This window comes from Sparus aurata, chromosome 9, assembly GCF_900880675.1.
Source record: "Sparus aurata chromosome 9, fSpaAur1.1, whole genome shotgun sequence".
Taxonomy (NCBI): Eukaryota; Metazoa; Chordata; class Actinopteri; order Spariformes; family Sparidae; genus Sparus; species Sparus aurata.
The window spans coordinates 11,665,008-11,692,685 of record NC_044195.1 but is presented as its reverse complement, the minus strand read 5'-3'; the positions used below and the strand labels follow the sequence as shown (position 1 = coordinate 11,692,685).

The following is a 27,678-nucleotide window of genomic DNA, read 5'->3' as shown; positions in this document are numbered from 1 at the left end:
ATATCTTGGTTGTTTACGTTACAAGATAATGGGGGATTGTTATTGAAAGATAAGTTTGCAGTGGTAATTAAACATGAGATCTAGCTTTCCCCCAGAGTCAGTTGTTCTGGGTTTTGTCATCCTGTTTGTCATTCTAATTGCAAATGATAAAAATGCAGCCCTGTAGTACATTGTGGCTTTTTTTCTGAGTGGTCAGTGATGGGTTCCTCTTAACCTTGGTGCTTTAGAACTCAACAGACATGTATGCTTGAAAGTCAGACTCTCTGCTCTTGAGTGTGTTGAAGAGCCCTTCTCTTCGTAACCTTTTTTCCATATTCTCCTCTCTCCCAGGTGGTAATTCAAGGAAGTGATGACATCGCCAGCCGAGCCATAGACCTGCTGAAAGAGATCTACACCAATCTTGGACCAAAACTGCAAGTCAATCAGGTACATTAACTGTTGTGTTTCAGAAATGGATTACAATCTTTTTCTGAGACGACAAGCAAATTATCTTTACCATTGTCATCTATTTTCGCTCCCTTTTAGGTCGAAATTCACGAAGATTTCATCCAGTCATGTTTTGACCGTCTGAAGGCATCCTATGACACCCTGTGTGTGTTAGATGGAGACAAAGACAGCATTAACTGTGCCCGTCAGGAGGCAATCCGCATGGTGCGAGTTCTTACTGTGCTCAAAGAGTACATCAATGAGTGTGACAGTGACTACCATGAGGAGAGGACTATCCTGCCTATGTCCAGGTACAGTCACCATGACATTGTGCTTAATCTGTCATAACACATTATAGTATATCACATACATACACATACATACACCTTGCAGTGCCATTTTGAATATGACAAAATGACAGTAATATGAAAAATCAACATTGTCCTAGAAACCTAGAAACATCAGTAAGAATTGAAATATGGTCACACATTAGAATTCATGTGCATTGTTAGACAAGTTAACTGAGGGCCTTTGTTTTCCCTTTCCTCAAGAACAAGAGTCTATTTGCTTGATTCACGTTTATTGCCATTGCCTAATTTCTGTTTCACTTAAACTTCACATTCTTCTATTCCTCCTGCAGAGCTTTCCGTGGGAAGCACATCACATTGATCGTCCGTTTCCCCAACCAGGGGCGTCAGGTGGATGACTTGGATATTTGGTCACACACTAACGACACAATCGGCTCGGTTCGGCGTGGCATCCTAAACAGGATCAAAGCTAATGCTGCACATACCAAGATAGAACTCTTCATCGGTGGGGAGGTTGTTGATCCAGCTGACGACAGGAAGCTGATTGGACAGCTCAATTTGAAGGACAAAACGGTGAGAATGTTGAATGGATGTTGTTTTTTGGCATCAAAAAGAAAAATAATTATTTTCTGTTTAGGTCTAGTGCTGCCTTCTTTGTGCTTTTTATGTGCATACATATGATAGGTATTTTCATCATTAAAATAAGTGATCCTAGCGGCTGTGTTCACCTCAAAAGCAACACTTATTTTGAAGCCAGAAGGACTGTAAAACTGATGCATTAACTCACTGTGATGTTTGTGTATAGCTGATAACCGCCAAGCTGACCCAGGTGAGTGCCAACATGCCCTCAAGCCCAGACAGCTCCTCTGATTCATCCACTGGCTCTCCTGGTAACCATGGCAACCACTACAGTGATGGGCCCAACCCTGAGGTGGAGAGCTGTCTTCCTGGTGTGGTAAGTTTACAGCAAAAATATTTTATTTACTCTATAAACCAATGTTCTTGTTACCTCCAAATCATGTACACTGCTTAAATTATGGATGAATTAGTCAAGTTGAAAATCTTTACTGATACATCTTGTATAATTTGTTGAGAACAAAATGAAACCAAAATCATCAACCCATTGAGGGCTGGTTTTAAAATCACACAGTAAAAAATGGAAATCACAGGCTTATCCAACTTGTGTGAATATTCACACAATACTGCTGGTTTGATGCTCTTCCACGGCCCTGTACAGCTCTGCTCGTGTAACGGCAGGTCTCCTGGTATCTCCTCCATGCTCTTGAGACTTTGTTGGGAGACACAGCAAACCCTCTTGCGATCGCACCCGTTGATGTGTCCTCCTGTAAGAGCTGGACTTCCTGTGCAACCTGACGGGGCCGCAGGAACCACCTCATGCTAATAGTAGTGACGAGGACACTAGCAAAAGAATCAGTCAGGAATGATAAAGAGAGAGCAACAACATGCTAAACCATTCCCTTTCTGGGGGTTGTTTTTCTTTTTTACCTGTGCACCAAAGCAGGTGAAACTGATTCACAATCATTTGTGTTTCCTAAAAAGACAGATTGATATCCCTGAAGTAACTGACTTGGTGTTGTACTATAATGATTAAGTGTTCCCTTCATTTTTTTGAGCACTGTACTTCTGTCACGATATCAAAGACTGGGATATATATTTTGTGTATAAGATTGTGGTTTTGGGATTCTATGAAAGCAGTTGTTAATTAAACGTTATTTTATTTTGTATTTATCAGATTGCGTATTTATTTTTTATTTTAGTCAGTTAGAAACCCTTATATTATACATCATTGTCTTGAGAGGTCGAAACCAGAATATGAAAATGTCAGCATCACTTGGTCCTAATTTTGTGTTTGTCAGTATGTGAGCAGCAGAACTCTAACATCCCATAACTTATTTTACAGATCATGTCGCTGCATCTTCGATACATCTCCTTCCTGTGGCAGGTGGCTGACCTGGGCTGCAACCTCAACATGCCACTGCTCAGAGATGGAGCTCGAGTTCTCATGAAACTCATGCCCCCAGGTGTGCATACGGATGTGATTTAAATACTAAACTGCCAGTTAATTTAATGAAAACATAGACGGAGACACACATGGGGAGTGTTTACTTCGTGGTCATGTTTGTGCCGTGTCTCTGTCCTTAGATAACACTACAGTGGAGAATCTGCGAGCTGTGTGTCTGGACCATGCCAAGCTCGGTGAGAACAGCCTCAGCCCTTCACTGGACTCACGTTTCTTCGGCCCGTCACCCTCACAAGTGCTCTACCTCATCGAGGTGGGTCCCAGTGTATTGTGATACTGTCTTTGCCCATTTTTTATCTTCTCAACTTGTGATGTAGTTCTGTAATTTTGTGTGTTGATTTGGTGTGTGAACAACACTATTACATCTCTATTAATAATCATTACATAGTGTATGAATTTGTAATGTGTCTCACAAGGAAATATGACTAATGTAGCTGGAGAACTGCAGTGAATAAAACATTTAAAACATGCATCACATTTGAGAGATAACACATTTACACACATTTATTCTGCAGTGTGGGATAAACCTATGTTTTCAGTCACATGTCTGATCTACAGGAAGGTTTTCACTAATCATGCCTATTTTCCAGGTTGTTTATGCTTTGCTGATGCCAGCCAGTGCCACTCTGGGAGAGGATGCCAGCGACTTCCAGTACAACTTCTTGAAGAGTGGTGGGCTTCCCCTGGTGTTGAGCATGCTCACCAGAAACAACTTCCTCCCATCGGCAGACATGGAGACTCGGCGTGGGGCTTACCTCAATGCACTGAAGATCGCAAAGCTCCTTCTTACTGCCGTAGGCTTTGGGCATGTCAAGGCTGTGGCTGAAGCCTGCCAGCCCAACGCTGAGGGAAATATTCCTGTCTCACCGGTTAGGCCACACACACACACACACCTACACACACACCTACACACACACCTACACACACACACACACACAACTCACCAACATACCTGTATGATTGGTTCCTTAAGAATTTGACTCTGACATGTCTATGTCTTTCTCCACTCTGCAGATTAATCAGGCCACTCATGACCAGGCCCTGGTCCTCCAGAATGCCCTGCAAAACATCCCTAACCCTGCCTCAGAATGCATGCTGCGCAACGTAGCCATCCGCCTGGCCCAGCAGATTTCTGATGAGGTTACAGAAAATGTAAGGAACAGATTTTTCACTTGTTTATTGTTAGAATATCGTGAACTAATTAAGGTACTGAATTTTAATGAATAGTTTTAATCTGCACTGTATTTCAGTTAGAAATTTAAGGACAAATGTCTAAATAGAAAAGCTGGCTATAGAAGCAGATACCAAAACCTGAAAAATGTATTATGTAATGTCACGTTGGTTATACGTTAAGGAGACAAGAAGAAAGTAAGAAATGAATGTTCAAACAAACACTGGATAAGTAGATGAAAATCTATTTTGGTTGAGTGGTGCAGTCTGTAATGGGTTTTATGGGACTTTTTTTCACCAGAATTTCTTCCAGGCATCAAAATACATCCCAGACATTTGTGTGATCCGAGCGGTACAGAAAATAGTTTGGGCGTCAGGCTGTGGCACAGTGCAGCTCGTCTTCAGTTCTAATGAAGAGATCAGCAAAATATATGAGAAGGTAAGTTGACTTTTGAAAGTTTAATCTAATTATTTTAGAAAAGTCTCAAGCCTTCTAAATTGAAAAGCAAGCATGCTCGCCATTAGAGCAAAACTGTCTTAGAACCTAGCAGGCAAAAGAGTAAAAGGCCCTAAGCTTTGAGCAAAGTACAATGAAAAACCAAAAAAACCCCAAAGGGCTCTTGTTGGGCTTAGTGGATTAAGCAGTGCAGTGCTATATGTATTTTTTGTATAATATCTTTTGTCTTTCTTTTTCTCGTTAGACAAATGCAGCAAAGGAGCCGGATGGGGAGGATGAGCAGGTGTGTTGTGAGGCCCTGGAGGTAATGACACTGTGTTTCGCCCTCATGCCAACGGCTCTGGACACACTCAGTAAGGAGAAGGCCTGGCAGACCTTCATCATAGACTTGTTGCTTCACTGCCACAGCAAGTAAGTAGACCAAGATGCATGTCACCCAATTGCTGAAAGAAAAAATGGAGACATCCTCATCTCGAATGTTATGATGGTGATGGTGTCATTCATGTGAAACAGATCTGTGCGTCAAATGGCCCAGGAGCAGTTTTTCTTAATGGCAACTAGGTGCTGCATGGGCCATCGACCCCTTCTGTTCTTCATCACCCTCCTATTCACTGTGTTGGGGGTGAGTGACTATACACTTTATTTTCTTAAAGAGCATTATTTATTTCTCAGCCATTTTGTTGAACCATTATAATACATCACTACACTGCCAGGTATGTTTAAATTTACTGTTTACAAGATCCTAATGCTAAATTGTCCATGTGCAGAGTACGGCCAAGGAGCGCGCCAAACATGCCGGAGACTACTTCACTTTACTCAGACACCTTCTGAACTATGCCTATAACAGCAACATCAACCTGCCAAATGCTGAGGTGCTCCTCAACAATGAGATTGACTGGCTGAAACGGATAAGGGTAAAGAAGCTCTTTAATCTCAATACTGCCCTTTTAATGTGTCATTAGTGTTTGTTATGCCCCCTAAAAAGCCAGTTTTAGGTTACTGAAAGTTTGCCATTTGCAATCGAAATGATGATACTCAACATGTTTGCATTTACTAGGATGAGGTTAAGAGGACTGGGGAGACTGGTGTGGAGGAAACCATCCTGGAGGGCCACCTCGGAGTCACCAAAGAACTTTTAGCCTTCCAGACACCAGAGAAGAAGTATTACATTGGGTGTGAGAAAGGAGGAGCGAACCTTATTAAGGTATAACAAATGGAACATACCTGAAGAAGAGAAGAAAAGCTCTCCTTTGTCAGAACATATCTAACAGCTTGCTTCTCCTTTACTTATTGATTAGGAGCTGATTGATGACTTCATCTTCCCAGCATCTAACGTGTACCTGCAGTACATGAAGAGTGGGGAGTTCCCCACAGAGCAGGCCATCCCAGTGTGCAGCACCCCTGCTTCCATAAACGCTGGCTTTGAGCTCCTGGTTGCACTTGCTGTGGGCTGTGTACGCAACCTCAAGCAAATAGTCGACACCCTCACTGACATGTACTACTTAGGTAGGGAGACACCAGTGTGGCATTGTCATTGATGCATTTTACTGACCACTTGCAAGTTACATCATGCATGAGGTTTCCTACCTTTCCTTCCAGGTTGCGAGACACTGACAGAATGGGAGTACTTGCCTCCAGTGGGGCCACGGCCCAACAAAGGCTTTGTAGGGTTGAAGAACGCTGGGGCCACCTGTTATATGAACTCAGTCATTCAACAGCTGTACATGATCCCTCCAATCCGGAACGGCATCTTGGCCATTGAGGGCACAGGCACTGACGTGGACGATGACATGTCGGGGGATGAGAAGCAGGAGAACGAGGTACATTGAGGGTTTGTTGGCAAATAAGTTTTTGCCCAATGAAGATGCTCATCCTTTTTCAGGATCCTGTGACTGACAAAAGTGGCTAACTCAAGGCTCGTAGGCCATGTAGGCTGAGCAAGAGCTGAGGGCATCATATAAAACAGCATCAGCTTCAGGGACTAATTTATACAAATTATCTGATCATAATTAGGCAATTGTTTCTCAGTGTTGTTTCACCAATGAAACAGCACAAAATGACATACAGTAGCAACAAGTTACACAAAACAAATGTGGCTGTGACGACTTGCAAGTTATGTTTCATCTTTTTGTTCTGTTTCTACAGAGTAACGTGGATCCTCGTGATGAGGTGTTCAGCTACCACCATCAGTTTGATGATAAACCTTCCAGCAAGTCAGAGGACAGGAAGGAATACAACATTGGTGTATTACGTCACCTCCAGGTCATTTTTGGACATCTGGCTGCATCCAGACTGCAGTACTACGTCCCAAGGGGATTCTGGAAACAGTTCAGGTATGAAAGACTCAAAGTAGACTCAAGACTCAAAGTAGTTTTGGTTGAATATGCAAATTGCCTGTTTAGTGGATGCAAATGGCTTATTGTCTTCTCTCCATTCTAGGTTATGGGGTGAGCCAGTGAACTTGCGGGAGCAGCATGATGCTCTAGAGTTTTTCAACTCTTTAGTAGATAGTCTGGATGAAGCTTTGAAAGCCCTGGGCCACCCTGCCATGCTCAGCAAGGTGCTGGGTGGGTCCTTTGCTGACCAAAAGATCTGTCAGGGATGCCCCCACAGGTTAGTGCATTCCTTTCTCCTGTGCTACTAGTTTGAGAACGAAAAACTTCAGATTGCATTGGGTTCTCGTTTTCTAATACATGTTTGTGTTGTCAGGTATGAGTGTGAGGAGTCGTTCACAACACTCAATGTAGACATCAGAAACCACCAGAACCTGTTGGACTCCATGGAGCAGTATGTTAAAGGAGATCTGCTTGAGGGGGCCAACGCCTACCACTGTGAGAAGTGTAACAAGAAGGTGAGTTGTTAGACTCTGACACTGAAAGTGCATTGGTAAAATAAAGGAGGCTTTGATGGTTGCCCATTAATGGCTTACCCAAAAGTATCTGTTGCACTCTGACCAGAGAAGTGACCTGTGATGTTTGTTCCCCTTGTCAGGTGGACACTGTGAAGCGCCTGCTCATTAAGAAGCTGCCACCTGTCCTGGCCATCCAGCTGAAGCGCTTCGACTATGACTGGGAGAGGGAATGTGCCATCAAGTTCAACGACTACTTTGAGTTCCCCAGGGAATTAGACATGGAGCCGTACACGGTAGCTGGTGTGGCCAAGTTAGAGGGTGATGACGTCAATCCAGAGAACCAGGTTATCCAACAAAACGAACCCTCTGAACCCACACCCCCAGGCAGCTCCAAGTATCGTCTGGTGGGAGTGCTGGTTCACTCAGGCCAGGCCAGCGGTGGACACTACTATTCCTACATTATCCAGAGGAACGGGGGTGATGGCGAGAAGAACCGCTGGTATAAGTTTGACGATGGGGATGTGACTGAGTGCAAGATGGACGATGAGGAGGAGATGAAGAACCAGTGCTTTGGAGGGGAATACATGGGCGAGGTGTTTGATCATATGATGAAAAGAATGTCGTACCGCAGGCAGAAGCGCTGGTGGAATGCCTACATCCTATTCTATGAGCGTATGGACTCACTGGACAAGGACAGCGAGCTTGTCAAATACATCTCGGAGTTGACCATCTCCTCCACCAAGCCACATCAGGTCAAGATGCCTGGTGTCATTGAGTGCAGCGTCCGCAAGCAGAACGTCCAATTCATGCACAACCGAATGCAATACAGCCTGGAATATTTCCAGTTCATTAAGAAACTTCTGACCTGTAACAGTGTCTATTTAAACCCTCCTCCAGGTATGTATCATTTTTTTCTGTTTTGCTGCTGAAGGGTTTTTTAAATGCAAAACTAAATCAGTGAATCTTATGTTTTAGTATATGACAGAATAAATAAAAACTAAATTGCTGTAGTTGGCTACATAACCTTAACTCAAACGTCCGGTGGCATGTTTTAGAAGTACCATATGAACTCTGGAACCAAACTGCAACAAAGAAGACACAGGAGTTTGCTCTGGCAACAGATATTGTGCTGGTAAATGATGGTGGTGAATACAACTGCGTTTTTATTAGCTCACTATTCCCATGCTGTGTAGCTGTTTTCATTTATCATTCCAGTGACAGGGACACTGTTTTATTTAATCACAAAAGGCCAATTAAAACTAAAAACCTCTTCTGGGATTGAGACCTTGCCAAGAGGGCAGCTAAAATAAAGTTACAGGTAAAATGATACAAAACTAGGCAACGGGTAAAACAATACTATGAAAAGTAGAATAAGCAACTAACAGACATGGCATTAACTAGTCAAGTAGTTGGCGTGGGTGGGTATACATGGGTAATACATCAGAGATCAACAATATTAATCAGGAATTTCTGCCACTGCAAACACCTGGTCGTTTTTCCATTACATCTGTCGGCCTGGCCCTCCTCGGTTTGACTCGGCACACCAGCCCAGCACGGGTGGGGTTTTGCATTACAATCACAAGCGGGTTACCTGGTTGAAGTCGTGTCTTAAACAATGATACGCTTGTCTCGATCCCCATAGTGCAGTGTAAAATAGTTTGAACCCGTTTAATTTACAATAACTTGTTCACAATGAAAGCCCCACGTTATTGAGTCATGCAAAAGCTTTTATTATGAAGCAGCATTGCAGGAAACGCTGTGTTTTCACCAGCAGTAATTAAATATGGCTCCTGAAACAGCTCAAAGTGAACATGACGAAACAAAAACTGCAGATGTCTTAATGTACAAACAGGATGAGAGAAACTAAGGAGTTAAGTTGGAAGCTACAAAAGTTTTGCACAGGCATGAGATCAGTATCGATTTAAGGGAGTTGGTCACAGTTGCGAGACGTCACCCAGGCCCGCTTGGACGTGAGGCGGCCACAGCTTGGTCCTACTCTGGAGCAGGCCCATCACCTGCTCAGCTCGACTCAGCACAGTTAAACTGCTAATAGAAAAGCAAATTGGTGCGGCTCCATTTGACTCGCCACAAGTGCTAGTGGAAAAATGGCAATAGTACGCTCCTTGTGTTTGCAGGAAAAATTGGATTTCTTGTAGCTGTACAGTCTCGCATCACTCTTTCAGTTATGTCTCTGCATATCCAATAACAGAGAGCTGAAGTTATCATCATGTCTCTTAGGCAATTCAAAGCTTTTCTATTAAAGACAAAGCAGCTGCCATTATAATTGTATCACTAATCTCTGGCTTGTATTACACACATTTCAAAGTGATGGTTATACGCAGAATCCCTGTGGCAGGAACTGGTGTTCAGTAGTTTTGAGCAAGGGCTGCCGAGAAAGCACTCCCCCTTTAATACATTATTAATGGAGCCAGAGCCTTGTAATGTTCTACTGGAAAATAAATATTAGAGTGAAGTCATCAGCACAGAAGCACTTGATTGGGACAGAATGATTCAGATTGTGAAGAACTTTCCTTTCAGAGCAAAGTGATTTTTAAAACAAACTTAATTTGTATGCTGTGTTTTTATACAATCCATCTACTGCTGCAATACAATGTGCAAGAATATTAGTTTTAATGTATTGATTTAAATGTTACTGATTGGCTCAACTCAGATCAAGGGATGTTATTTTGTAGCTTACTATGAGCCTTTGCACTGCTGTCTTTATCTGAGCTGACTGCTTGCCAGTTGCTGTGTTACCCTCTGCATTTTGTGCAACATCATTTTTTGGCATTCAGTGTCTTTACCGTCACTATTTATAATGTTATGTAATATGTATATAAAACAGGCCTGCTGTCTGTTATGACTAGGACACATTATTCATTGCATTGACTCTGCACTGTTTGGATTTGAAATGATGACGATGAGTTCAGAGAGCCAACTGTCGGCTTCAGCTTGCGGATGTATAGGAATTGCATATATTGTAAAACAGATTAGTCATATTGATTATTTTATTTCTCCAATGTGATTAAGTGCCTAAACAAAGGATAATGTGTCATTGTCCTACTGGTGTACTTGCAGACTACAGTGTACGTTTTTGTATGTTGTGCAGTATACTATACATATCCATGTTAGAGTAGTGTGCTTTGTGAAGCTTAGGCTCATTGAATTGTCACTAACTATGCATTTTGGCAATGAGTACATTGTAACTTTTTACATTGGTCTGTGTGTGTAGCTACATAGTTTTCTTCAATACCGCAACATAAACTGATGCCAATTGGAGCAAATTGCCTGAAGGATTTTCACTGTGTTTTATTTATCACTGCTCCCTTCTATTAGGACAAGACCATCTTCTGCCAGAGGCAGAAGAGATTGCTATGATAAGTGCTCAGCTGGCTGCCAGGTTCCTCTTCAGCACAGGTTTTCACACCAAGAAAGTAGTACGGGGTCCTGCCAGTGACTGGTAAGCTCCCTCTGCCTCTGAATGCATTCCTTTTTTTCTGGTTTTCTCCCTATTTTTTCCCTCTTTAAATATTCTGCTCGTTCTTCCCCCAGGTATGACGCCCTCTGCATCCTGCTGAGACACAGTAAGAATGTACGCTATTGGTTTGCACACAATGTTCTGTTTGCGTACCCCAACCGGTTCTCGGAGTACCTGCTCGAGTGCCCGAGCGCTGAGGTCCGTGGTGCATTTGCCAAGCTCATCGTCTTCATCGCTCACTTCTCCCTGCAAGACGGCCCCTGCCCCTCTCCCACCGCCTCGCCTGGACCCTCTGCTCAGGTTGGTGCCGGACTTAAGCGGAGCCTTTTGGGCAAATGGCTTTTAATAGGACTTTGAGGAAGATTTCATGTGAAACAGTTTGAACTACTGATTTATTTGAATATACTTAAGGTAGATTGTATCACAGGCTGTCACCAACAGTTTTCATCTTGTGCTTTGTATTGATGTAACCCTGCTGTGGTTTGTTTGTTGTTTTCTATATTTGTGTATTATCAGGGCTGTGATAACCTCAGTCTAAGTGACCACCTGTTGAGAGCTGTACTCAACCTGCTCAGAAGAGAGGTTTCTGAACATGGCCGTCACCTGCAGCAGTACTTCAACCTCTTTGTCATGTATGCCAATTTGGGTAAGGAGCACACAGCCATCACACTGCTGTCATGTACATCTGTTCTTTTGTGAATTCTACAAGCAAGGTTCATGGAAAATATAAATGATAATTAGCTGTGATGGAATGTAACTAAGTACATTTACTAAAGGTCTGTACTAAATTACAGTTTTGAGTATATCCATTTTCTGCTACTTTATACTTCCACTGTACTACTTTTTGTAGGCAAATATTGTACTAAATACTATACTACATACATTCAATAAATTCAGTCATGAAACTTAATATTTCAGTACATTTCATGTCAGATACTTTCAGTTTCAAGTAATTTTAAAACGATGTCTTTACTTTCTCTCAAGTATGACCCTTTTTTTTTTTTTTTTTTTACAAAACTTACAATTAGTTCGGGAATAAAAATGGTACCTTCTCTCCCCCCCTCACTGCTCCTACCACACAGGTCTGGCAGAAAAGACACAGCTGTTGAAGCTGAATGTCCCCGCCACATTCATGTTGGTTGCTCTGGACGAGGGTCCCGGCCCTCCCATTAAGTACCAGTATGCTGAGCTGGGCAAGCTCTACACAGTGGTCTCCCAGCTGGTCCGTTGCTGTGACGTCTCCTCACGCATGCAGTCCTCCATTAATGGTAAGGGTTTTGCTCTTACTCTTCATATGAATAGCCTGGGGATGGTTCAGGGTGGGGAGAGATGGAGCCCAATGATGATTTTCATCCTTGCTCAGGATCTAGTGACTGATAAAGCAGCCATTCTGAGCCTCTGTTGTGTAGGCAGAGCTTGGAGCTGAGGGCTTTCAGAGATGAAGAATAAAGGCGCTGTGAAGAGAAAGTGTATATTTCTCGAGAAACGACCAATATTTCAGTTATAGTAACTTTAAACTTCTGCTTCTCTGCCCTCTCCAGGTAACCCTCCTCTTCCTAACCCATATGGTGACACCAACCTGACGGCCCCAGTGATGCCTGTGCAGCAGCTGGTGGCAGAGATTCTGTTTGTGAGGACGAGCTACGTGAAAAAGATCATCGAGGACTGCAGCAACTCTGAGGAGACAGTAAAGCTGCTTCGCTTCAGCTGCTGGGAGAACCCTCAGTTTTCTTCCACTGTGCTCAGTGAGCTGCTCTGGCAGGTAAATGTCTTATGAAAAGATGAACAGGATATCTTTTATGTGTCCACTAGAGCCAAAGTCCCGATCATATATGTGTTGTGGTTCTGCAGGTGGCTTATTCCTACACCTACGAACTGAGGCCTTACCTGGACTTGCTGCTACAGATCCTGCTCATTGAGGACTCCTGGCAGACACACAGGTCAGACTCATTGCTCAGGATGGAAGTTACCAGAGCTGCGTGGTTTTAAATGTGATCACAGTTTAAATTTCCCCTTTCCCTCTTCGGTTGTATAGGATCCACAATGTGCTTAAGGGCATTCCAGATGACAGAGATGGGCTTTTTGACACAATCCAGCGCTCAAAGAACCACTACCAGAAACGAGCCTACCAGTGCATCAAGTGTATGGTGGCCCTGTTTAGCAACTGCTCTGTGGCTTACCAGATCCTACAGGTACGCTTACATCATTTCTCACTACATGTATATGCCACGGGGAGGACCAATTCTGAAACAAAAAATAACTTGGATCCTAGATGCAGGTTGCATAACATGTGGACCCATAAATGCTGATGAGCTTGTTCTTTTGTGTGTGCAGAGTAATGGTGACCTGAAACGAAAGTGGACGTGGGCAGTGGAGTGGTTAGGGGACGAGCTGGAGAGGAGGCCCTACACAGGGAATCCCCAGTACACCTACAACAACTGGTCCCCTCCAGTTCAGAGCAACGAGACCTCCAATGGCTACTTCCTGGAGCGGTCACACAGTGCACGCATGACACTGGCCAAAGCCTGTGAACTCTGTCCTGAGGAGGTAATGCCATTGACTTTGTACACTACACAGACACAGACACACACACACACACCACACACAGACACACACATACAAAATGTGTTTGGGGAGCCTAACTGTATTAGCATCTACAGTAAAGCTATAGGACACTTTGAATATGTATATAGAGATGTACTTAAAAAAATCTGAAGTTCAGCAAAGCTGATCAAAATCACTTCAGTTCTGTTAGACTGATTAAGTCAAACATCAGTATAGAAGGGGTCTTTCTGTTAAAGGCAAATATGAGAAATCATGAAGGCCACATGAAGACTGAATATGACCTCAAAACACCACAATAAAGCATATCTACTCTAAATGGCCAAGGTTGCTATGGAAACATGTTAACCATGGTGCACAGTGGTGAAGGTAATAGAAAAAATCCAGTATGACTGAGCCAGAAGAGCTTTAAAAATCTGGGGCTGTATTCATAAAGCATCCTTAGCTCCTTGGGTGAAAAACAGTTAGGAGTGAGGAGTAGACTTTCCATTGTTCCCCGTGTTACACGGTGTTCCTGCCTTGGTATTTGCCAACCACCCCGACATTGTTTGACTTTTTAAAAAAGCAATACATGGTCATACAACAGACGCTACAATTAGTGTCGCGGATGACTAATCCGTGCAGCAGCAGTATCAGGAGTCACATTTCACTTATAATGTGATGAGAGTAATAAGAGTGACAAGACAGTAGCTGAGGATTTGTTGCCAATATTAAATGCAAATTCTCCTGCGTCTGCCCCTTGCTTTGCACTTTGACACAGGGCCAAATTTTCCTTGAAAAATAATTTTACACTGCAGAAATAACCAGCATGTAATAGGCCTGTGTTTTCAAACCTACAGCTTACAGTTTATTGTGTTTTATAGAACATCATACCTAGCAATTGAGTCAACCACACCTTGTCACTATGATAAAGTTTCTAGGCTGGAACACCTTGCTACAAATGTTTAGGCTGAGTTGGGAGCTCTCCGAGAGTAATCTCTGAATGTTTGCGAATACAACCCCTGATTTAGCACATCACTTGAACACAACAACCCACTGATTCACCAGAATGACCAGAATATTTATTATCAACAGTGTTAATGATTGATTAATAATTGTTCTCTATCTGATGTCATAACAAATGGAATATGTTTCAGTTTTGTAGTTGTTGTACTGATATTTGGTAGCATAATGATGTATAGACTAAAAATGTTAGCGTCTGACATTTAATAGACTTAATGATTAATACTTAATTTGACCCATTAATTTAGTGTTTACAACATGCCGTTAAATGTAAATGTCCTCCCTGAGTTAAAGCTATAACGTGTTTGCTATGCTGAATATGTCTTGTATTGATTAATGGCTGCAGTTCACAATGCATACAAATATCATTATTTGTTCTCACTTAAAATAAGTGACTTGTATTTTTATGTTTAAAAGTCCAGTTAAATGACACACTTCTCCTGTAATATTCCATACACAGCTCAAGTGTACTCAGGGAAGCCCAGGGAAGGTCAGTATTCCAGGCACCACAACATAAAGGAAGGAAATGGAACAAAATTGAAGTATCAGCAGAGAAACTATTGGCCAGTGTTTAGGCTTCCAACACAGTTAACATATGTTTAGATAGACTTGCACAATGTTAGGTTTGTCTGTAGCTTGAATAGTCATCAGTGGCAGAGGCTAGAAACATTGTGGCATGTTGAGTCCCCATAGCTTTTCCCACTTTGTCAACTTTGCTCAGTTTTGTTTTCGGACTGGATTTATATTAATGTGATGCAAAACACTGTACAGAGAGTTAAGCACAGGGGGTTAGAGTAAGGCTATGTTGATACAAACTGCCAAAATGATTTAAAAAACAGAGTTTTCAAGTTATATTTCCAGTATACAGCCATTTGTGTGTGCATTATTGTTTTATCTGTCTTTTTATATGTAGTCAGAATGTTTACTTCTCAAATTATGGATATGTTCATGCTGACATAAATGACAAAGTAAAAAAAAAAAAAAGACCATCCTCATCTTGTTATCCACTCGTATAGTTAAAGGAAAGGTAGACTGCCATACAGTGGTACTGGCATAAGAAATGATGTTATGCAGCTGCGCACAGTGAACAGATCTTTGTTCTGTTGTTGTCCTTCTGCCCAGTCCCAGTGATTCGCCAAAGCAACATCACTGACATAGCCAGTCTTCCATCTCAGTCTGGTGCACTTCTGCCAATTTTTTTTTTTTTTTTTTTTTTCCTGAAACTGTGACGCTGCCAGCCACCTGCATCTTGAAAAGGCTGAATATACTCAGGTGTAGTCTGGAGAATCACTCCTTCAAAAACACTGACACAATTTGACAAAACAACCTCTAACCCAAGGTTGTTAGTCATGTGTTACTGGCATAAAATCAGATATAGTTTAAAATCACACAGTTTGATATGTCACCTGTAGCTAGATAATAGCTATATTGAGTGGGTTAAAACAACACAAGGATGGTTTGTTATTATAGCATTTATTAACAAATTAACTAGAAGTATATGTTAACAGCTTGACAGGTTTTGTTGTTTTTCCCTTACGACTTCATGTTGTCATATTTTTATTTGCACTTGTTCAACAGAAATGTTATTTCCCTTGTCACATAGATAAATAATTAGGTTATTTAATGATAGGGCTGAATATATTTGATATTTTTCCTACTGTTAAAAAAAGACAATGATCACTAGTCTTGTGCTTTGTTGCACTAAAATTACCTCCACAGTAGAGTGGGAGTTCACTAGCAGCTTCTGTTAGCTCAGGATTACCAGCAGCTCTGGTGCTGAGAGGAAGCTCTCAGGTGTAGAATCCACCCACACACATAATCACATCTCATTTAAACCTCATTCTACTTGATAACCTAACACTGATGAAAATGTAACTTCCCCACACAACCTACTCACTATTTCGCAGTGAAAGGCAGGAACTTAACATTACACTCACTATATTGTTAAAAAAAATACTAGAAAGTCCTGCTGTGTGTATATATATATTTACTGTAACATACTTTGACGGGTTAAATGAATTTGTGATGATGTTCATTTCATCTCGTCTCCTAGGAGCCAGATGAACAGGAAGCACCTGATGATCAAGACTCCTCCCCACCTGAGGACACCTCTCTGTACCCACATTCTCCTGGAACAACTCAGTTTCAGCAGGTACTGTCTCAGGGTCCTCGTGACAGTCTGGGAAGTATAAATGACTGATTTTCCCCTGATTGTCGTATTTACTGTTTGTGTCTAGCCTGCTGTAGCAGAGCAGAGTAACAAGCTAATTTGTGTTTTTTGTAACTGCTTTTCTTTTTAAATATAAATCAATGTAACTATTACACAACATCAGATCTCATAACACTTTTCATCTTGGGTGGTGTGCTGCTGTTGTTTGAGATTTGCCATGACCTTATCTACCTTGGGATGCAGAATATATATCAGGCCAATAATTTATGGACCTGATCATTGGAAATTGATATTTTCAGCTATGGCCGATATTAGATTTGAGCCAATTATACAATGCCAAATTACATACTGTTCAACACAGTAGATTGCAGTATGCACCGTTTAAAAGTTTGCCATCTGTCAATAAATGGAGAAGAACAACAACAACAAACTACTGGACCTGGGTACAGCCATGCTACATTCAACAAAATTAAATTGTTGTTACCCTGTTAGAAGATTAAAGCAGACAATACATCAGTCTGTGTCTCAGGACATTTCTACTAGGATTAACTAAACATTGCCACATGTAGCCCACTGCAATGATGTGGTTCCAGTGCACTGATTTCTGTCCACTTTCTCATCCTGAACAGAACAACCACCCCCATGGGCAGCCGTACACCGGACCTGCTGCTCAGCACATGAACAACCCCCAGCGCCCTGGTCCTGCCTCTGCCCCGACTCCAGGCCCTACCCAGACCCCCACCCCGGCCCCTGGTCCCACTCCTGGTCCAGGCCCGCGAGCACAAGAGAACTGGGAGAGCACCGAGGAGGTCACCCCTGCCCCCACCTCTACCCCGGCGCCTGCCCCGCCTAAGGAGTAACATCCCCTCCCCCCTCTGCTGTGCCTCGAGCCTCCATCGTCCCGCTCTCCTTCCTCTCATCCTTTGGTCAACAGAGCTCCTCGTCGGGCGCTCTCTCTCTCTCTATCTCTGGCCCCAGGGCAGGGCAGAGCCAGGCCTCCCCCTCCCGTCAGCCTGTGGTAGGTGCTCTTCCCTGGCCTGGGGCTGCCTGACCATGTGACAGGGGTCTGCTGGCGGCTGCAGAGGCGTGGGAGTGGACAAGAGTTCTAAGAAAGAAAAACAAATTTACCCAGAGCCGACGATGCTGATGCGCTTGTCTACATGACGAAAAAGGTGTACATAGTATGTTAATGTTTTTGACTGTTCAGATCCCCCAGTAGCATAACTCTGTGTGGTTTGCTGTTGGGAGATGTTGCAGATATTATGAAAAACAAAAATGGATATTATAAATAAGAAAAATTCCCAAAAAAAACTGTAAGAAGACAACAACTCCTCTTTGTTTTATCACCCATGCTCAGCAGTAAAGTTTGTTCTACCATCGGACAGTTACTGGTCATTCAACTGTAGAAGGACGCATTGTTATTATCATAATTATATTATTATTCTTAAGCTCCTTGGCAACCTTATGACCGATGCCAAATCAACGCACGAGCTGTGGTTGGTTTTAGTGTGAGATATGGAATGGTTGGGTGGACTTGATGTTTGGTTGATGTGAAAAAGCAGTGATGCAACATTGTTCTGAAACTCATTGCCTTTCTTCTTTTTTTTTTCTTTTCTTTTTTTTTTTTTTTTTTGTTTGTTCTGGTAATTAATTCAATCCTTTTTGAAGCTCTAGTTAATATGCTGTAACATTTAGCATGGCTTCTCACCAGAATAGTGTAGCCCAAGGGAAGACTTGTGATCATAACAACCTAAAGCTGTTCTTAATCCACATCTCCAGAGGGGTGTTGTTACCCTTTAGGTTTATTTGTTTTTGTTTATTTTTCTACTCATCTACCCTATCTACAATGAGGGCGATATTTTGAACCAATGTATGAATAAGTGGCTTTTCAATTGCACATTATAATCCTCCAACTTCACATTTGGCAGTCCGTTTTGGTGGGATAGACAGCTTAGCTTTCATCTTTAGAAATTCTGAAAAATGAAACACATATGCAACAGAATTGCTGCACTGGGATATCTGGTGTATAATAGACTGTGTGGTTTGCTTCTGTCTCTTCAATACAGCCTAGTTGTAGACAGACTTGTTGCCCATGGGCTTCCTTTCTGCCATGGAGCTGGTCAGGTTTGGCTTCTGGCTGTGGTTCGGCATCCCGAGCCGGCAGTGAGACCCTTGCCCTCTCGCTCCATGGAGAACGGGTTCCACAGCAGGGTTGTACCGTAAGAATAGCGGCTGGTTAGTCATGTTGCAACTTGAGCTAACTTGTAATTCTGTAGGAGTAAAAGGTAAACATCAGTAAATACTGTATTTAATTGGTAACTTGAATGCATGTATTTTTTGAATTTTTTTTTTTTCTTTTGTCTAAAACATACCAAATACTCCTGCAAATGAAAATATTCTGCCCATCGTATTATATTTAAATATTTTGCTCTTATTTTATAGAATTTATTTTGTTGTATTTCACTAAAAATAGAATTTGATTTAAGAGGAACATTTTTGTCCTTGTGTTATTTTTAAAGAAGATATTGACTGTACAGAGTTCTGCGCCCTGTTTTTTGCCGACTTTTGTTTTGGCCATGGTGTGACGTTGAATTCTGGAGCTACAGTCGCGATGTGGACTTTCACTTTGTGAGGTTTTTTTGTGCACAGAAATATAACAAAAAAAAGCATTGCGCCCTTAGCAAATAAAGAACATGGAATCTTGCCTGTGTCTCATTTTTACTGGTGGACATAACCAATAAACATCTGCTGAGCGTCACTGACAGGATCATATTATATGAGCACAACAGTATTCTTACAAAGTGTCGTCATATCTGCTGGGTTATTGCAACAGCTCACAGTTGACTCTGAGTTGTGCTGCATTGTTTTGTGCCGAGGTGTGAGGTCCTGACTGGTATTGTTTGATTCTGCAGTTATGACAGTGAGCAGACTCCTGGAGATACTTTGTCAGCTATGAGAGAAGGTCATGCGACACATTTGAGAGCCCTCTTAAAGGGGCACCGCACACATTTTACACACTGCCTTTCACAGGTAGAAACTTCGGAGCAGACCCACACTGAAGGTGGAACCCTGGCTTGACCGACCGGGTTGAGGGGGTGAGAGAGTCGGAGGGAGAGAGACATAGTCACAGTGACAACAATGATGACAGCTGCAATAGTAGCAGCTCTGAACAATAATAATACAATTGTACAATAAATCTGAAGGTTATAATGTTGTTTTACAAACTGATTCAACTATATGGCCAAATAAGATAAAGTTTGTGCTGCTGTTTAACTTTTATCTAACCCAATTGATAGAAATGAGGTAAAAAAAATAATAGAAATACCTGCAAGTACGTTGCAATACACGTCAACAAACCCAAACATTTAAATATTAATGAATACACCTTTTTTGTATTACAACTATGGAGGGAGCATGTATTGCAGGACTGATGTACTACACTGCAATAGCTTCAACTAGGTATACCCAATAAACTGGCAAGTGAATGTATAATGTCTTGTACCTGGGGAGCAACCTTGCAAGACACATCATAGAAGATGTACCTGTTCACCAGACGGAGAATTTAAGAAAGATGCTACAGAGTTGCATGTTCTCTTAAGCTTGACACATTGCTACTTCTTCATATCAAGATATCTTGACAACTAATACATTCCATCATCTCTCTAAGTGGGGCCCTCAAGAAAATGTTTTATATATTACTGTTAAACAATCATTTTTACTGAATACTTAATGCCTCTTTCACATAAAAACTCTTCCACATAGATACAGTCCAAGAGGAAAATGATGGATGTTTTTAACTGCTCACAGGTCACAACCACACAAACATCATAATCCGACAGGCTAACAAAAATATTTTGTTCACAGACCAAATAAACTCAGGAACATCTGCACTATTGAATCATCCCGTCTATGAATAGATCCAGGATTGCATTTGAGGACTTTAACAATTGAAGCTTTTTTCCAATTTTCCTGCTACACAAGCTCCCCCTGGTGTACAAACTGTTAGATTCCATTTACTGGCTAAAATTAGTCAAATTAAAACTACTTTAAACCACACATCAAGTTTACAGTGTCAGGATTCAACATCTGGGTATAAGTAATCCAATGGTTTGGTTTTACAGTTATCGCTTATGTCATTAGTGGCCAACAGGCATGGTCTTTATTTTTAAATACACTGAAATTTTTATAGCAATATCCAGACCATAAAAATGAACCAGCTAAATTGAGTTCTTACATTTACACCAGTGTTGTTCCTACGAAAAGGTCTAATCATGCATGTTTCTGTGTGATTATTGTAGCCACACACTACACCTGTCCCATATTTTACCTTTTGTGTGAGTGGACCAAGAAATAAAAACAGAACAGAATTCTTTTGGAACAGGTTTTATTATGAAGACAGTCAGATTTAGTTTTCCTTCTCCTGTACGGTCTTTGTTCCGCGCAGTCTGCCTGTACGACGGGCAGCAATAAGACCGACCTTGCGACCAGCAGGTGCGTCCCTCCTGATTGTTGAGGGTTTGCCAATATGCTGATGGTTACCACCACCGAAGGGATGCTCAACGGGCTGTGTGGAGAGAAGAGAGGAAAATCAGTCTGAGGAGCCTTGAATTTGTTTTATTCTCAGCCTACAACTTCCTGCTGTGCCTTTTCCTCATAAGCTGCTAGTGTTGTGACAAGACCATGTCTAACCAGCTACATTCTGCCTTATTCTGAAAGTGCAGAGACTGTCAAACACAAGCTATACAGAAATTGTCTTCAGTACATCAGTGCCTTTCACAGTGAAAGCATGACAATATTAACTTTTTTTTTCAAAAAAAAAAAACAAAAAACAAAATAGACACTCGGTAGGGTTCAAATAAAACTTCAATTAGGACAATGTTCAATGCCCGTCACTCAAAAATGCTGTGAGATAGAAGACCTCCCAATGAACCACCTTACATGCACAGAAATGCTCCGCTTTAAAATGTGCAATGTCTGGAAAAACTAAGTTGTGCAAGTGTAAACAGTTACTATAACTAATGACAACTTTTTGGGCAACCAGGCAAGAAGTGACAAGTTGTTAAAGCTTTATCGTCGCCTCCACCTCATTGTAGAACAAAAACCATGCTGTGTGCAACTCTCTCCTCCAGGTTAAAAGTATGGAGCCCTTTTCAGCACATTTAACATTATTCTTACAATTTATTAAACGCTGAATTAAGGTGCTCATAAAACCTCTCAAGATGCTGAAGACACTTGGAATCATGACATACAAGCACAGATAATACAGACTTGTATTCCAGCGACAATTTAACAGAATCTACTTGTCCAAGTCTCATCTCTCGCTACAGTCTGCTTTGACAGTTAAATTCTCTGCACACACTGACTGCATCTAATCAGCCGTACCTGGTTTGCATTATACAAAACACAGTTGCAGAATGTCGACTTACGTTCATAGCCACACCACGGACACGTGGCCAGCAGTTCCTCTTGGCCTTGTACTTGTGGTAGGCACGACCAGCCTTCAGGATGGGCTTGTCAATACGTCCACCTCCAGCAACCACACCTGTAACACAGGGCAGAGCCCGTCAAACAGTGTACGGATGCAATCACACTCTTAAGCTCACAAATGTCAGTTCAAGTGTATTACTACACAGCTCCTCACATGATCACATCAGTTCCCCAAGTATGTCACAGTGGCAGTAAGGAAATGTGAGCTCTAGCAGACATCAAGGGTCCTTACCAACAACAGCTCTGTTGGCAGAAGCGATGACTTTCTTGGAGCCTGAGGGCAGCTTGACTCTGGACTTCTTGGTCTCAGGGTTGTGGGAGATGACTGTGGCATAGTTTCCTGAAGCGCGGGCCAGTTTGCCTCTGTCGCCGGGCTTTTCCTCCACGCAGCAGATGATGGTTCCCTCAGGCATTGTGCCGACAGGCAGGACATTGCCAATGTTCAGCTGAGCTGTGGGTTAAAACATAGTGAGCCATGGGCTTCATACCAGAATATCATATACACCCATCAACACTGATAACCCAAATCATTAAATTCCAAGCACATTAAACATGAATGTAATTAAACAACCTACTATGATATTATTCTGACATTACAAGATTTGGAGGCAGAATAAATGCATACAAAAGGATGTCAAAAAGCATCTGTACGTGTTTGATAAGTTTCAAACAACATCTGTATATGGCAATAACAGAACTACTGAAAGCTATAAATCTTCAACCAGTATTTTACCAAAGGCTGCAGCAATATTAAAAATGTTTGTATGTTCAGTGATTTTGTACCAGATCTGTGTGCAGATTTAGATTTAAAAATATCCCATTGACTCATTGATCCCTTTTCTCATTGCATCAAGAGGTATTGAGAGCTGTTTTACTTTCTAGCATCTCAAAAAGTTTTAAACTTGAGTTCAAGTATGACATCCTTAATACAAAGACACCAGAAAGATGCCAAACATTCCACAAATGCAGTTAAATGAGACAAAGATTCAACCAATCCAACTCGACATAATTCAATCTTCCCCACGCACTTAATTACTCAACTTTTAAACGGGTCATTTTACACATCTGTCTCATGTTTGGATAAATCCTCAGATCTTAACCCAAACATCATGAATGCAATCTCACAAGTTCAGACATAATCTTTTGTAACATTTCTACATCAAACACACCAAGATCCTTAATTTACGAGTTAAATGTTACTGTAAGGTAAATTCATATAATTCACTTAATGATATTGTCGGTGATAATCCTGTCACATTTAAACCATCTCAAATCAGTCTGAGCAAAGACCAAACCAGTGTTTTGAACATGTGACGACTGAAATGTCAGATTGTGTTTGAAAAGGACACAAAAGTTGTTAATGTACTTTAAGCTGCAACAACCCTAGAAGGTCCACTTCCAGCCTCTTACCCTTCTTGCCACAGTAGATGAACTGTCCTGTGTGGATACCCTCAGCAGCGATGAAGAGTTCGGTCCTCTTCTTGAAGCGGTATGGGTCACGGAAGGCCACTTTGGCTAAGGGAGCACCACGGCCAGGGTCGTGGATGATATCCTGAGAGTGCAGACCACCAGAGGAGAAAGATGTCACACTGGGCGCTCATCAACCAACACACGGGCTTTGGTCTGCTCCCACAGGACGCTGACAGAGCACCTCACTTACCTTTACAATCCCCTTGATGTAGCCATGACGTTCGGCGAAGTCAATGTGACGGAGTTTAGCAGCACCTTTTCTGTGCTTGACGTGGGCTTTGAACACGGAGCCCGCACCTTTTCTCTGTCCCCTGATCACACGTCCCATCGTGTCCTGAAACACAGACAGTGAGCGTTATTTACCGGTCTGACATGTGAAGGCAAACTTTACAGGCCTCTGACTGATGCTTCATTCACCAAGTCAGTGCACTTGTTCTAACAGATTCCCCGTCTCGGGTGGGCAACTTAACCAACCACGTTGTAAATGAGCTACTTCACAGTCTAGAGCGAGGACACACACTCGCAAAATCTTAGAAGTTGTTAACTTAGCTGCTGTTAGCCTAGCAAGCTAGCCACCGTAACGTGCTATATCTTCACATTGAGGGCAGAAGTTCAGTTGTTTTAGTCACACCGACATGTTTTGTCAACGTTGACAGCTGAGCTCAAACTCAACAATCTCTAGCTTCTATAACCGGCTCGTATACAAGTCACTTCTGCTCCGTGTGTCGCGGCTGCCGGCCTTTAGCCGCTACACACCGCTGTTACAGCGCCATGTCATCAATGAGCCAAACAGAACTAATAAAATGCTTCAAAACAGAGGTCTGTCGTGACAATACTCAGTAGTTCTTAATCTTAGACATCTGCTGCACATTTACAAATGTTGGTTTAACGCGGATGAACACACAAAATCATGATTTAAAGCAGATTTAAGGACGGGGATCAGATCAGTAGCTGTCCTACCTAAACTCCGTTGACGGAAAGAGGAAGTGGAAGGAAAAAGCGGAGGTTTTCTTCCGGAGAAATCACCGAGGGGCATGATGGGAAGTGTAGGCAGAAACAGTGGTGTGGGCGACGGTTCAACCTCTTTGCTTTACCCTTATGTAAACAGGCTAATTTTGCTCTCATAACATTGATTTTTTTTGACATTTTCACAGAAAATCACTTATGTCCACATTTCGCTCCTGTCTTTGCCGACATTTAACGAATACATGTTGACCGTTATCAAGCCGCTCATACTCAAACACCAAGCTCAACACATATAATAATAAAGCTTCAACCGTGTCTCTCCTCATCCCCACACCTTTACAAGCCCTACATCCTGCTGAAGAAGGAGGTTTTAGTGTCGGATGGGTTGTGGAAATTTTTTATTACAAAAATTAGAGTTAAGTTATTAAATCCTTTTTAAATTATATGCACTGGGATAAAAATGCGTCTTCAAAATAAGAAAAAAAAAAGAAGTAATAATAGGTAATGAATAAAAGGTGTTGCTTGTAATGAGTGAAAAAAAAAAATCTACCAGTGGAACTAGTGAAAAATGTCCAAAATAAGTCCTATTAATCTCACTGAAGGGTCTGGTAGTAACTGAATGTCATTACTAGAGAAAATATAAAAGTGACAAGAGTGAGTTTTTGCAGTGTGAATTCAAAATGTCATCATTACAGCCTTTAGTCTGCACTGGTTACTGGACAGTCTGAGCACTGAGTGAATCTGTCTGTATGAAGTCAAATGGCCCAAGTACGTTGACTTTGATCCAGACGCGAATATGGTCCTTCACTGACATCTAGTGGTAGTGAGACGCTACTGCCGGTATTTTTGGGGTCAAGTCTTCTGCAGGATTTAGTGCTGTTAAACTTTGTCCCTGGTGCATGCAGTCAGTTCAACAGGTTTGTCTCAAAGCAGTAGGGAGAGCACCATGTTGGCCGGACATCCTACAATGAGGCGAATTAAGAGACAAAATCCTGAGTTTCCTGTTCGTCCTGAAAGTTAGATGACAAGAACAAGCTAAAAAACAGGAAGACAGTAATACTGAGGACTTCTGAACACTTATGTAGGCTATAAGTGCATTTTGGTCTGTAAGATTTTTCACATGTCTTTTACACTGAAGCACACCCTAACAATATGTCTGTAAGGTCCCACAGCTTAATGACAATTGTAGCTTTTAAAAAGTTATGTGAAATGACTGTAACATACCTCTCACCTGTGGATAATGGTTTCTTGTAAACAGTCATGCCAGGGGACTGTGCTTCATATCATCCTCAGAGCCAGTATATCTATTTTCAATCTCTACCTGATCCTCATGATATAAATAATAAGTGTTAGAGTCTGATGTTATTTTATTTAATCCATGCATATTGAATCCTTCTGCCATTCAAAATTAATCCACCTGTTTGAGTCATTGTTTCAGTTTTGCATGGAAATGTGCCTGACTACTGTAAAGGCCATAGGTCTGACCATTTAATGCAACAGATGGAAATACCAGGTACGCTTGGCACTGATGACCTTCGTTATGTTTTGATATTGTACCAATTTACATCTGAAAGACAGTAAATAAGCTAATAAGGCTTATTTAAGTTACCTTTCAAAATTGCTTAACGTACTTGTAGCTTAACGGCAGACTAGCCAGATCTATTATATATGAGCTAACATTTAAACATTGACGGATGAAAATGAATCCATTACTTACCCCACACACACATACACACACACATGCACTGTGTCCATTCTTACATCAACACAAAACTGATTTGAGCATCATTTTGTTTCTCTAGAATGGTCACATCACTTCTGTGTGTGTGTGTGTGTGTGTGTTTCCTACTTTCTGTCTCATTGCCCTGGTTCTCGTGTGAACCATGTCTCCAGGAGGTGCTCCCTCTAGAGGGAGGCCTTGCTTTAGATTTCACAAAGCATACAAAGCATATAAAGTTTAAGTTCAAGCTGCAGCTCTCTTCTCTGACTCTCCTGATGTCACTGCAGTTGTTATCTTTGAACACATGTTCTTGTGGTTGGAATTGGCAGTGGCCTTGACTGTGGAACATGTTCAGCGTTATACCTGCTACACATCAGAATGTAAGCACTGAAGATGAGACAATGCTACCAAGCGGGAGACTGTGTGTCTTGGTCTGTTCCTACATAACACAGTGCAGGCCTCGTCTGCAGCCGGCACACGCACAGACATGTTTTTTAGTTTCTCATTCTTCTCATTGCCATAAAGCTGAAGGTGTCAGTCTCAGTTACACATTAAATCTGCACCTCTCACTTTAACATCATATTTTTTTCCTCCAGCAGTCAGTGTGACAACAAATTTGTTAAGGACGGTTTGAGATGATGTTCAGTGTCTCATCATCTCTGATGTTTAAAGGGTTTGGTACTGAGTTCTGTGTGTTTCATCTCACCACAGAAGAAGAGAAAGTGTTGAGCAACAGATGGTTCCCCCCCTGAGACAGGAGCGTCCCGCTGGAGGAACAACACTGCTGTGATTAATGAGGGCGCGCGCACGCACGCACACACACACACACACACACACACACACACACACACACGCACACACACAAAAGCACTCTCAACATACACGTAGGCATGGGGCTGACACGGCAGGTGATAAATATGTGGTTCAGTTACAATGATGCTTCATTGTTTTATACAGTCCCACTGGTATATCATGCATAAATATTGCATTCACACACACACACACACACACACACACACACACACACACACACACACACACACACACTGTTTTTGTTCTGTTCCTTATTCTTTTCTTTCAAAAACACACCTCTGCAGGTTTGTATTCCTGTGGGCTGGGGTCAGCAGACATTTGTTTAATGACTCCACCTGACTTCTTAAAGCCTTTAAAAGTCGACCATATGTTTGTTTAATAAATGTTATTAATCGTATTCTTTAGAGCTCACTTTCCTTCCCACAAAACACTAAAAAAGTGCTGATCAAAGATGTTTAGGGGCTTTTTGTATTTCATACACAAAGTCTCTTAAAAGTTATTTTCATAGCCCCTTAAAAGCATTGAAAAGAAAGCAAAATGTTTTAGCGTAAGAAGCATTATAGAGTAGAAGTGTTCTATGGCTCATGATGAGGATTTAAGGTTGAAGGTGGTCAAAGGTGAGGCTGGTTCCAACACCGTGCTGCACAGTAATTCAATACTGCTTCTGTTCAGTTTAGTTGTTTGGTCAGCTTAATGTTTAGTTCTTTATAATCAGTGATGAAAAAAATTATGTGCATCAATAAACAAACATTATTCA

General features: G+C 41.8%; 2 protein-coding genes across 6 annotated transcripts in view; one reads left to right on the top strand and one right to left on the bottom strand.

Annotated features, from left to right (window-relative positions):
- usp9 (ubiquitin specific peptidase 9) overlaps nt 1-19,169 on the top strand; it is a 41,810-nt gene extending 22,641 nt beyond the window's left edge. For 2 of the 5 annotated variants that reach the window (XM_030427574.1, XM_030427571.1), the window contains 30 exons: nt 331-426; nt 526-737; nt 1,067-1,307; nt 1,540-1,689; nt 2,656-2,776; nt 2,898-3,028; nt 3,366-3,644; nt 3,790-3,927; nt 4,247-4,384; nt 4,647-4,813; nt 4,916-5,024; nt 5,170-5,316; nt 5,460-5,606; nt 5,701-5,908; nt 6,002-6,222; nt 6,548-6,735; nt 6,842-7,015; nt 7,112-7,253; nt 7,394-8,150; nt 10,590-10,713; nt 10,806-11,031; nt 11,248-11,377; nt 11,814-11,999; nt 12,273-12,493; nt 12,583-12,671; nt 12,767-12,923; nt 13,066-13,278; nt 14,756-14,785; nt 16,349-16,447; nt 17,095-17,325. In XM_030427574.1, coding sequence (XP_030283434.1) covers nt 331-426; nt 526-737; nt 1,067-1,307; nt 1,540-1,689; nt 2,656-2,776; nt 2,898-3,028; nt 3,366-3,644; nt 3,790-3,927; nt 4,247-4,384; nt 4,647-4,813; nt 4,916-5,024; nt 5,170-5,316; nt 5,460-5,606; nt 5,701-5,908; nt 6,002-6,222; nt 6,548-6,735; nt 6,842-7,015; nt 7,112-7,253; nt 7,394-8,150; nt 10,590-10,713; nt 10,806-11,031; nt 11,248-11,377; nt 11,814-11,999; nt 12,273-12,493; nt 12,583-12,671; nt 12,767-12,923; nt 13,066-13,278; nt 14,756-14,785; nt 16,349-16,447; nt 17,095-17,325 — 5,472 coding nt within the window. Of the gene's footprint in view, nt 1-330; nt 427-525; nt 738-1,066; nt 1,308-1,539; nt 1,690-2,655; nt 2,777-2,897; nt 3,029-3,365; nt 3,645-3,789; nt 3,928-4,246; nt 4,385-4,646; nt 4,814-4,915; nt 5,025-5,169; nt 5,317-5,459; nt 5,607-5,700; nt 5,909-6,001; nt 6,223-6,547; nt 6,736-6,841; nt 7,016-7,111; nt 7,254-7,393; nt 8,151-10,589; nt 10,714-10,805; nt 11,032-11,247; nt 11,378-11,813; nt 12,000-12,272; nt 12,494-12,582; nt 12,672-12,766; nt 12,924-13,065; nt 13,279-14,755; nt 14,786-16,348; nt 16,448-17,094 lie in introns of all 5 variants that reach the window. The other 3 variants (XM_030427573.1, XM_030427575.1, XM_030427572.1) reach the window with 2 other exon arrangements.
- Nucleotides 19,170-20,832: 1,663 nt separating this feature from the next.
- Nucleotides 20,833-23,900, bottom strand: rpl8 (ribosomal protein L8). Its single transcript, XM_030429314.1, has 5 exons — nt 23,613-23,900; nt 23,363-23,504; nt 22,185-22,403; nt 21,892-22,007; nt 20,833-21,029 (listed from the first exon to the last, which is right to left on the bottom strand). Exons 1-5 carry the CDS (start codon nt 23,748-23,750, stop codon nt 20,871-20,873), a joined length of 774 nt encoding a protein of 257 aa, XP_030285174.1. The 5' UTR covers nt 23,751-23,900; the 3' UTR covers nt 20,833-20,870.
- Between the last annotated feature and the right edge of the window lie 3,778 nt (nt 23,901-27,678).